The sequence below is a fragment of the Stegostoma tigrinum genome, chromosome 8 (genome assembly GCF_030684315.1).
Source record: "Stegostoma tigrinum isolate sSteTig4 chromosome 8, sSteTig4.hap1, whole genome shotgun sequence".
Taxonomy (NCBI): domain Eukaryota; kingdom Metazoa; phylum Chordata; class Chondrichthyes; order Orectolobiformes; family Stegostomatidae; genus Stegostoma; species Stegostoma tigrinum.
Genome location: NC_081361.1, coordinates 93,084,532 through 93,096,639, shown reverse-complemented (window position 1 = coordinate 93,096,639; position 12,108 = coordinate 93,084,532). Strand labels below are relative to the sequence as shown.

At 45.3% G+C, this 12,108-nt stretch overlaps 1 protein-coding gene across 1 annotated transcript in view; it reads left to right on the top strand.

Moving 5' to 3' along the window:
• The window catches only part of vtg3 (vitellogenin 3, phosvitinless), a 102,294-nt gene extending 93,921 nt beyond the window's left edge, over window positions 1-8,373 (top strand). The window contains exons 34-36 of the mRNA XM_059647694.1: window positions 3,534-3,693; window positions 6,405-6,566; window positions 8,252-8,373. Coding sequence (XP_059503677.1) covers window positions 3,534-3,693; window positions 6,405-6,566; window positions 8,252-8,373 — 444 coding nt within the window. The remainder of the gene's footprint in view (window positions 1-3,533; window positions 3,694-6,404; window positions 6,567-8,251) is intronic.
• The last annotated feature ends 3,735 nt before the right edge of the window (window positions 8,374-12,108 follow it).

The window sequence follows — 12,108 nt, the reverse complement described above, 5'->3', positions numbered from 1 at the left end:
AGGCTAAGGGCTGAGGAAAAGGGGTTATCTCATTTCTGTATCAGTGAAGACGCCTCAGGGATTTTAGATGACTCACTGTGTTCAGAGTTGGGTGAAGGCCCTGTATCCAGTTCAGGCACAAGGCCCCTGTGCTAGTATCAGGCATAAAGTAAGAATGGACGGTGGTAGTTTAGAGTATGGGCAGCAAGGCCCTGAACAGGAGCAGCACAGGTGAACCTGATTTTTGTCCCTGGACCTATGAGACAGGGAAAGGCGTTGGTGTAGTATTAGCATAGTGATTGTAACAAGGTCAGGCAAAGCTGCTCCTCATGATATATGAGTTCCCTATTTGAAGCTGTTAATCTGGTCCAAACAGGGAGCCCTGGCTGACATAAAAGAATGAACATCAGGGACACTGAGACCTTGAATGCCTGATTCAGTGAGAGGCAGCGCTATTGTTAAAGGCATTTGTACAAAAAGGGTGATTAGTGATGGGATGCCAGGCTCTTAAGGTTTCTGTTATTCCCAGTAGAAGAAAACAGTAATGCCAGCCTAGTTGAAACAAGACATCAGTATTTAAGTGTGTAAAAAAATGGGCTACCATTAGATTCTCTCCCAGACCTGGGCAGTCAGTACTAGTAACTTTTCAGTTTGCTGCCAGGTGGGTACAGTTCATGGCGGTGTCTTCCACGAAGGCTGGTACTACCAGCTCAATTGATCAGGCAGCTCCCAGTCTCCTTGAAGCTTACATCAACTACATCTGTGGTTTTAATTGAATTGTTCCCCACAATGGTTTTAATCTTTCTGTGCCTTTTGACTTTGATGTGGATTTTAAACATTTTATTAGTGAATTAAACTCTATTTTCTTACCTCCTATCACAAACCGCTACCTGAGCCAAGTCAGGAGCATCAGACGATGGAGAGCAGTAGGACAGTGTGACTTTAAATCTGAGAGAACTGAGGGGTTTAATGCCATTCTATTCATCATAGCTATGTTTTCTTTCCTATTCACTCATGGATATGGGAATTACTGGCTGGGCCACCATTTACACGCCGTCCTGAGTAGCCCTTGAGAAGGTGGGGGTGATCTGCCTTGAACCGCTGCAGTCCTCCTGCTGTGGGTTTACCCACAATGCCCTTAGGGAAGGAGTTCCAGGATTTTGACCCAGCATCAGTGAAGGAACAGCGATATATTTCCAAGCTAGGATAGTGAGTGAGTGGCTTGGAGGGGAATTTTCAGGTGATGATCTCCCCATGCATCTGCTGCCCTTGGTCTTCCAGATGGAAGTGGTGGTATGCTTGGAAGGTTCTGACTAAGGAGCTTTGTTGAATATTGCAATGCATCTTGTAGATAGTACACACTGCTGCTCCTGAACATCAATGGTGGCGGGAGTGGATGTAATGCCAATCAAGCGAGCTGTCTTGTCCTGGATGGTGTCAAGCTTCTTGAGTGTTATGGAGTTGCAGCCATCCAGGCAATTTGGGGGATGGGGTTGGATGTTGGCGTTCCACCACACTCCAATTTGCACCTTGTCACTGATGATGGACAAGCTATTGGTGAATCAGGAGGTGTGTAATTTGCTGCAGAATTCTTAGCCTCTAACCTGTTCTTGTAGACCCTGTATTTAACTCACTATCAGTAATCCCTCGTCTACCTACTGCTTTCATATCTCTCTCTCTCTCTTTCTCTCTCTGGGCTATACCTCCACCTATCTGCTCACCTCTACCCCAACCCACACCCAATCCCATCTTCACTATGAGTGCCACATTTTCCTCACAGCTTCATCAGTTCTGATTAAGAGTCATCAGACCTAAAACGTCAACTCGGTTTTCTCTCTACACCTGCTACCAAACCTGCTGAGTTACTCCAGCAATTTCTGTTTTTGTTTCAGATCTCCAGCATCTGTATTTCATCATCCACTTCAACCCCACCGACTCCCACACCTACCTAGAATACACCTCCTCCTACCCACCCTCCTGCAAAAATTCCATCCCCTATTCCCAATTCCTCCGCCACCGCAGCATCTGCTCCCATGACAAGACATTCCACTCCCGCACATCTCAGATGTCCAAGTTCTTCAAGGACCGCAACTTTCCCCCCGCAGTGGTCAAGAACGTCATTGACCGCGTCGCCCGCATTTCCCACAACATATCCCTCACACCCCACCCCCACCACAACCACACCCAGAGTATCCCCCTCGTTCTCACATACCACCCCACCAACATCCGGATACAACACATCATTCTCCGACACTTCCGCCATCTACAATCCGACCCCACTACCCAAGACATTTTTCCATCCCCACCCTTGTCTGCTTTCCGGAGAGACCACTCTCTCTGCGACTCCCTTGTCGGCTCCACACTGCCCTCCAACCCCACCACACCCGGCACCTTCCCGCGCAACCGCAGGAAGTGCTACATTTGCCCCCACACCTCCTCTCTCACCCCTATCCCAGGCCCCAAGATAACCTTTCATATCAAGCAGTTGTTCACCTGCATATCTGCCAATGTGGTATATTGTATCCATTGTACCCGGTGTGGCTTCCTCTACATTGGGGAAACCAAGCGGAGGCTTGGGGACCGCTTTGCAGAACACCTCTGCTCGGTTCGCAATAAATAACTGCACCTCCCAGTCGCAAACCATTTTAACTCCCCCTCCCATTCTTTAGATGACATGTCCATCATGGGCCTCCTGCAGTGCCACAATGATGCCACCCGAAGGTTGCAGGAACAGCAATTCATATTCCGCTTGGGAACCCTGCAGCCCAATGGTATCAGTGTGGACTTCACCAGCTTCAAAATCTCCCCTTCCCCCACTGCACCCCGAAACCAGCCCAGTTCGTTCCCTCCCCCCACTGCATCACAAAACCAGCCCAGCTCGTCCCCTCCCCCCACTGCATCTCAAAGCCAGCCCAGCCTGTCTCTGCCTCCCTAACCTGTTCTTCCTCTCACCCATCCCTTCCTCCCACCTCAAGCTGCACCTCCATTTCCTACCTACCACCTCATCCCGCCTCCTTGACCTGTCCATCTTCCCTGGACTGACCTATCCCGTCCCTGCCTCCTCACCTATACTCTCCTCTCTACCTATCTTGTTTTCTCTCCAACTTCGGTCCGCCTCCTCCTCTCTCCCTATTTATTCCAGTTCCCTCTCCCCATCCCCCTCTCTGATGAAGGGTCTAGGCCCGAAACATCAGCTTTTGTGCTCCTGAAATGCTGCTTGGCCTGCTGTGTTCACCCAGCTCCACACTTTGTTATCTTGGATTCTCCAGCATCTGCAGTTCCCATTATCTCTGTATTTCTTTGCTTTGTTTTAGACACCCTATTTATGAGGCTAATACAAATCAGTTTCTGGTCATTGATAACCCCCAGGACGTTAATACTGGTACATTCAGTGATGGTAACACCATTGAATGTCAAGGGACAATAGTTAGATTGTCTCTTATTGGAGATTGTCATCACGTGGCATTTGTGCGATGGAAATGTTACTTGATTGGCCTTGAATGAAGGATTAACCTGTAATTTCATGAAATTCTCCTTCTGCCTCTCCAATCCAGGTCTCAGTAACGCCATCAATGGCTGAGAGCACATGTGGACTGTGTGGACAAACTGATTCCCAGAGGAGAAATGAGTATCAGCAACCAAATAAACGCAGCACAAGAGAAATTCTGAAATTCGCCCACTCGTGGTTGCTGCCAGGGGAAAGCTGTAAAGATGGTAAAGACATCCATTCCAAATTCTGCATGTAGGAATTTTGGCATCCTGGGATCTTCCAGATATCAATCTGGTTAGCATATCTCACATGCTTGCCAACAGACCAAACCTGATGAATTAGGTCCAATGTGTCTGGTTATGATTGCCATGTTCAAAAGGATTTGCAACTGAATCATTTTCTTCATAGCATTCACTGGTGGCTTATAATCTTTTCACTGTACTCTATCGAACGATAAAGCTAATTCATACATTCATTCATTCAGTATATGAAGAGAGCTTGAACAGATGGGGCTGCTTTCCTTCAAGCAGAGGAGACTGAGAGGGGACATGACTGAGATATTTGAAGTTGTGAGGGGTGGGAGACAGGAGCGATCATTGATGAGGGGGCATGGATTTAAGGGAAGGAGCAATAAGTTGAGGCGGGATGTGAGGACAAACTTTGTCACCCAGAGTGTGGTGCGAATCTGGAACTCACTTCTCTTAAGGGTGGTAAAGGGAGAAACCTTCGCAACATTGAAAAAGTATTTAGGTGTGCTCTTGTGATGCCAAGTCATACAAGGATATGGGCCAAGCACTGGAAAATGGAATTAGATTGATTTGGTAGGTTTTTTTTAATATCATAGACTTGATGGGTCAACGGGCCTTTTATTTTGCTGTAGACCTCTGTGCCAGTATGACTGTCAGCCTGTAATTCCTTCCAATACACCTGAGGTAGGCAGTAGCAACAGGAGAGTTTCCTGGTCAATCAGAACAATGGCGTAGCTGCCAGCCTCCCCACATTAAAGGACTCACATGCGAGGTCCTGACTCTGTTGAGGGAATGACGGAAAAGCATGCAGCAGGACAGCCCTACAATAATGAACCTATCTCCCCTACCCACATAGTGACACTGCACACCAAGATGCACTGCCTCTCAATACAACTGAGGCTGGTGAGCACATAATAGAACATAGCACATTACAGCACAGTACAGGCCCTTCGGCCCTCGATCTTGTGCCGACCTGTCATACTGATCTCAAGCCCATCTAACCTACACTATTCCACGTACATCCATATGCTTGTCCAATGACGACTTAAATGTACCTAAAGTTGGCGAATCTACTACCGTTGCAGGAAAAGCGTTCCATTCCCTTACTACTGTCTGAGTAAAGAAACTACCTCTGACATCTGTCCTATATCTTTCACCCCTCAATTTAAAGCTATGCCCCCTCGTGCTCGCCGTCACCGTCCTAGGAAAAAGGCTCTCCCTATCCACCCTATCTAACTGTCTGAGTATTTTATGTGTTTCAATTAAGTCACCACTCAACCTTCTTCACTCGAATGAAAACAGCTTCAAGTACCTCAGCCTTTCCTCGTAAGACCTTCCCTCCATACCAGGCAACATCCTAGTAAATCTCCTCTGCACCCTTTCCAAAGCTTCCACATCCTTCTTATAATGCATGACCAGAACTGTACGCAATACTCCAAGTGCAGCCGCACCAGAGTTTTGTACAGCTTCACCATAACCTCTTGGTTCCGGAACTCGATCCCTCTATTAATAAAAGCTAAAACACTGTACGCCTTCTTAACAGCCCTGTCACCCTGGGTGGCAACAGTCAGCTTTCTTTAATAAATTGGTGGCACAGTGGCTCAGTGGTTAACACTGCTGCCTCACAGCACCAGGGACCTGGGTTCAATTCCACCCTTGGATGGCTGTCTGTGTGGAGTTTTCACATTCTCCCTGTGTCCGCATGAGTTTCCTCTGGGTGATCTGGTTTCCACCCACAGTCCAAAGATTTGCAGGTTAGGTGGATTGACCATTCTAAATTTTCCATAGTATCCAGGTCTGTACAGGCTAGGTAGATTAGCCATGGGAAATGTGGGGAGAAGAGTCTGGGTGAAATGCTCTTCAGTGGTTCAGTGTGGACTTGATGGGCATCAACCGCCATTTGAGGAAGAGTTCCAAAATCTTACTACTGTTTGCATGTATAAGTGTTTTCTAACATCTCTCCTGAATGGCCTAGCTCTAATTCTCAGACTATGCCCCTGGTTCTAGAATCTTCAACTACTGGAAGTAGTTTGCCTTTATCGCTGCTGTCTTTCCCTGTTACTATTTTGAAGACCTGGGTTAGATCACACTTAACCTTCTAACTTATCGAGAATAATGGCTTAATTTGTCTCATAACTTAACCCCTGAAATCCAGGAACCATCTTGTAAATCTGCACTGAATTCTCTCCAGGGACAGAATATCTTTCCCAAGGTGTAGTGCCCAGGTGTGCTCGCAGTTCTCCAACTGGTGTCTAACTCGGACTTTGCATAACACCAGCATAGCGTTTGCACCCCAATGCTCCAGCCCTTTAAATATGTAGGCCAGCATTCCATTAGGCTTCTTGACTATTAAAGTCCATAACAATTCTTAAATATGAAGCATCTTCAAAATATTGTCCTCTTGCCTCTTACGACAGGATGCTATCACATGATGTTCCATTATTAACATCACAATTGATTACATCTTGTCAAAATATGGGAAATTCTAAAACAAATTCCAGAAATAGCCCACGGGAAACTAAAAAAAAGTCTCCAGCCCAAACTCTGGCTCCTGTTTGAAATCTGCCACCCAAGGATGATTCTTGACAAAAATCCAGGTCTCAGAGCCGTCAGAGGCAATCTGCTAACTCTAGTTATCATGCGTGATGGTAGGCAGTAGCTAACTCTTGTTGCAACTATTCTTTCAGCTTGTAAACTGATGAAACAGACCATGAAGATGGAGAACTCAGTTGACATACACGGACAGGAATCCAAATGCTACACTGTTGACCCAGTTTTACACTGCCAGGTTGGATGCTCACCAGTTCAAACAGTCCCAGTTGTCTATGGCTTCCACTGTCTTCCAGCTGGTATGTTTCCTTATCTGTTTGTGTGCCTGTGCTGTCCAGCCTCTTATTCCATAAATGAATGAATATGATATTGTGGTCATTGCAGAATAGAATAATAAGACGGACAAGGAAACAAGGTGGTCCATTATAACTGTGCCAACTTGTGTAAGACCTGCCCAAGTGGGTCCACTTTCCCTGTCCTTTCCTCATAAACCCAGTTACTTATTGTCAAGTATGCATCTTCTCTCCTTTTGAAAGCTACAAATGAGTCCTCATAAAGAAGATTAGACAGTGTTGCATATATAGAACATAGAACATAGAACATTACAGCACAGTACAGGCTCTTCAGCCCTCGATGTTTTACCAACCTGTCATAGCATTGCAGCTGAGACCTAACTAACCATTTACAGATGTTTAATATCCTTGCCTGTCTAAAATCAAAATCATTCGTGGGATGTGGGTGGCGCTGGTGAGGCAGCATTTATTGCCCATCCTCTAATTACCCAGAGGGCAGTTAAGAGTCAGTCACATTGCTGTGGGTTTGGAGTTACATGTAGGCCAGACCAGGTAAGGATGGCAGTTTCCTTTCCTCAAGGAACATTAGTGAACTAGGTGGATTTTTCCAACAACCAACAATGGACTCATGGTCACTAGCCTCTTAACTCCAGATTTTTACTGAATTCAAATTCTACCATCTGCTGTGGCAGAATTCGAACACAGGACAGCACCCTGGACTCTGGATTAACTGTCCAGTGATAATACCAGCAGGCCATTGCCTCCCTTGTTCTATATTCTTTGCCACTATTATTGAAGCTGAGGAGCCCCTGTATCTTTGAGTAATCTCTTCAACAGAAACAACTTTTTTACAACTCGATATAGAATAGAAAAATGAATTGTGCAAGGCTAGTTAGAGTGGATTTGAGCTTTGGAGAGCATTTAAAATGAGTGCTAGCCATCCACATGTTTTCCCAGATGAAGTATGTTGATCTATCTGTAATTCTCATTGACCTCCACTTCGTGCCCATCACCAGGCATGCTGCTTTCAAAATCCTCTCCATTGTTTAGAAATCTCTCTGTACACCCGCCCTTGTTAGCATCCTTCAGCTTTGTGTTTTGCCCTTCTAATCCACAGTCTGCCCACCTCAATAGTAACAGAATCTTCCATCAGTATTTTCTTGCAATCTAAAACTCTCTTCCAAAATTCTCATTGATGAGGTGGCAGAGTGAGTAGCACTACTGTGTGGGTTTCTTCCCACAGTCCAAAGGAGTGACCATGATTAATTGCCCATAGTGTCCAAGGATGTGTAGATTAGGTGGATTAGCCATGGGAAATGCAGGGTCACAGGGATCGAATAGAATTGGGTGTGGTGCTCTTCAGCAGGTCAGTGTGGATTCAATGGGCCGAATGGTCTGCTTCTTCACTGCAGGGATTCTATGAACCTACAACCCTTCACCTTTGGTACCTTCTTCACCTGAGGATCCCCTGCTGGTTTCATGCAATTTATTTGGATGTTTTGGCACTATTTGAAGAAAAGGGAGAAGTTCTCCTGTTGGTCACTGGCATCACCATATGGGAAGTGGTTTGAGATTCTTCTGGGAGACTTGTCAACAGACTCCTTGTCTCAATAACAGCTGTGACAATATAATAGACCAGCTAATTTCACCCACTCCCAGGCCAAACTAAACACGAATTAATTATTTTGCAGATTCTCAGGCGAATCCAAGTGATGAGCAGCTGATATCCACCAACTTTGGTCAAAAGAGCGAAGACTTGATAGGCGCTGTTGAAGCTCACACTGCCTGTTCATGTTCTGCCGACTGTCGCTAAGCAAATGATTGGAATTTCTGTCGATGTGATACAGAGGCTGTAACCAAAGATCTGTACAACTGTTGCAATTAAAGAGATAAAGACATAATGAAATAAGGACACATTCAATAATGTTTTAAATGAATTCATTTTAGATGCACTGATTTGTCATTTGTAGAACTGAATAAATCAGCTTTCAGCAAGCAAATCAATGTATCATTGAGCACACAATTTGTACATCACACATAATCTGTTTTACAGTAAATCATTTTTTTCAACAATAACAGCTTTATTCGCAAAGCGAGATGCTGGGCTGGAAAGGGCCACAGATACATCACAGATATACATGGCAGGAGATTCTGATCTGTTGTGTTAGACAAGGCAATGGGGAACTGGCCTTGACCCTCCTTGACTAGTGAAGGGAAAGTCCAGTGTTTGTGTGTCTGTGTGTGTGCCCAGTTCTGAAAAGTCATACCAGACTGAAAACATTAACTCTGTTCTCTGTCCAACCCGCTCAGTTTTTCCAGCACTCTTCATGTCTGGTTTGGATTTACACCATTTGCAGTATTTTGTATGTAATGAGTAGGAAATATCTTAGAGTCACACAATCATACAGCACAGATAGAGACCCTTCAGTCCAACTCATCTATGCCGACCAGGTTTCCTGAACCAACTGAGTCCCACTTGCCCGCATTTGGCCCATATCCCTCTAAATCTTTTCTATTCATGTACCTGTCCAAATGTCTTTTAAATTTTACAACTGTACCAGCACCTACAACATCCTCTAGCAGTTAATTCCACATATGAACCACCCTCTGACTAAAAATGTTGCCCCTCTGCTCCCTTTTAAATCTTTGGCCTCTCACCTTAAAATTTTTGAAGTTATGTTCACTAAACGTGACCATCTTGGTCATGGGGTCAATAGATCGCTTGTGACCAGCCTGTCAGCTCCTGGGGTGAAGAACCCAGTAGCAGCGATAGAAGCTGATTCCAATTTTAGAGGTAGGTACAGTTACAGAATTTAAAAGACATTCAGAGAGGTACATGAATAGGAAAGGTTTGGAGGGATATGGGCCAAACGCAGGCGAATGGCAAAATTAGTCCTGGAACCTGGTCGGCATGGACGTGTTAGACTGAAGGGTCTGTTTCTATGGTGGTCTGGTTTCCTCCCATAGTCCAAAGATGTGCAGGGTCGGTGGATCGGCCATGCCAAATTGCCCACGGTGTTCAGGGATGTGTAGATTAGATGGGTAATAAGGATGCTCCAAGGGTCGTTGTGGACTTGTCAGGTCGAAGGGCCTGTTTCCATCCTGTTGGGGATTCTATTCTATGATTAACTGCCCTCTGGGTAATTAGGGATAGGCAATAAATGCTCTCTGGCCAGTGACACATTCATTCCATGAATAAATAGAAAAAAATACTCTGCAGGGAGGTTCCGAACTGACTGCGCTGGTCTGTGTGCACAGTGGCATCAGTAATGGGAATGCCAGTGGGTTCTGGGATGACCCGACAGTGGCAAATTGTTCTGTGGTAGAATGAGCCGAGTTTGGTAAAATGGGATGAGTGATCTCACTCGACCTTGTGGGGAGAAACACGCAAAGAAACGCAATGAAATTAACGCAACTAAAAAGTAAGTAACATTCTGCCCAATCCGCGCACCAAACTGTTCAAAGATACAACCTAGAGGAGGTGGAAATTGAACCCGGGCCTCCTGCTCACAGGTAGGTGCTTTCTCATTGTATCACAAGAACTATTTCGGCCCACGGTGTACCCTCATGATGGGAGAGGAGAGAAAGCAACTGAAGCCAAAATCATCAGACTTATACATCTAATATGGAGATAGTAAGGACTGGAAGTTGTAGGTGCTGGAAGTCAGAGTCAATAAAATGCAGAACTGGACAGGCACAGCATGTCAGACAGCATCAGAGGTGCTCGAAAGTCAACATTTTGCGTTTGGACCCTTCATCAGGACTGGGGAGGTGTAAGGGGGCTTGGAAATAAATGGAGGGAGAGGGGTAGGGCTGGGGGAAAGGCTAGGGAATGGTGATATATGGATGGAGGTAAGGGGGTTGTAGAGATTGGTCAATGGCAATGGTGACAAGCTTAATAGGAAATAAAAACAGAAAGTGCTCAAGAAATCCAGCAGTTTTGGTGTTAACTATGGAAATAGAAAAACAGTTAACATTTCAAATCTAGCGGGACTTCTTCAGAACTGAAGAAACAGATAAAGTCCTAGAATCATAGAGATGTACAGCACAGAAACAGATCCTCCAGTCCAACCCATCCATGCTGACCAGATATCCTACATTAATCCAGTCCCATTTGCCAGCATTTGGCCCATACCCCTCCAAATCTTTCCTGTTCATGTCCCCATCCACATGCCTTTTTAAATGTTGTAATTGTACCAGCCTCTACCACTTCCTCTGGCAGCTCATTCCGTACACACACCACCCTCTGCATGAAAAAAAATTGCCCCTTAGGGTCCTTTTAAATCTTTCCCCTCTCACCTTAAACCTATGCATTTTAGTTTTGGACCCCTCACACCAGAGAAAAGATTTTGACTGTTCACCTTACCTAAGCCCCTTGTGATGTTATAAACCCCTATAAGGCCACTTCTGAGCTTAGATGCTATAGGGAAAATAGCCCCAGCCAATGCAGCGTCTCCTTATAGTTCAAGCCCTCTAACGTTGGCAACATCCTCATAAATGATTTGCGAACCCTTTCAATTTTCACAACATCCTTCCTAAGGCAAGGAGAGCGCAATTGAACGCAGTATTCCAAAAATGGCCTGACCAATATCCTGTACAGCTGCAACATGACATCCCAAGTGTTGGTTTTTACAAAGCCCACTGCATCCAAATTCACGCAGGAGGCAAACTCTAATATACCGTCATACAGATTTACAGCAGGGGACCAGCCTTTTTGGCCTACCTTGCCCATGCTGCCTAGTTTTCACAAATTAAGCTAGTTCCTTTTGCCTGCTTTTGGTCCATGTTCCTCCATTCCTATCCCAACCACGCACCTGTCTAAATGTTTCTTAAACAACTTGTTTCCAGCATTATCTCTGGCAGCCCGCTGCAGACACTCACCACCCTCTGTGTGAAATAAATGCCTCTCTGGACCCTTCTGTATTTCTCCCCTCTCACCTTAAACCTATGCCCTCTAGTTTTGCACTCCGCTACCATGGGAAAAAGCTGTCAGCTATTTACCTTGTCTATGCCTCTCATGATTTTCCAGACCTCTCTTAGGTCATCCCTCAGTCTCTTACACTACAGGGAAAAAATCTCAACCTATCTAACCTCCTTATACCTGAAATCTTCCAGTCCAAATAGCAGCCTAATAAGTATTTACTGCACTCTTTTTATATTAATAATGCCCTTAATAACAGCAATGATTAATATAACTATAACATAAAGTCAACACAATGGCCATACAACATTAGCAGATTTCAGGGGTGCTCATTACTTTATAACACAATTCATTCCAAAAGTGTGAAATGCAACAGAGAAATGATTGCTAATCAGATTTAATCACATTCTCAAACCAAGGCTAACAATGACTCAAAGGAGATAGCAGGAACTGCCGATGCTGGAGAATCTGAGATAACGCAGTGTAGAGCTGGATGAACACAGCAGGCCAGGCAGCATCAGAGGAGCAGGAAGGCCGACGTTTCAGGCCTAGACCCTTCTGAAGAAACGTGAGCCTTCCTGCTCCTCTGATGCTGTGGCCTGCTGTGTTCATCCAGCTCTACACCGT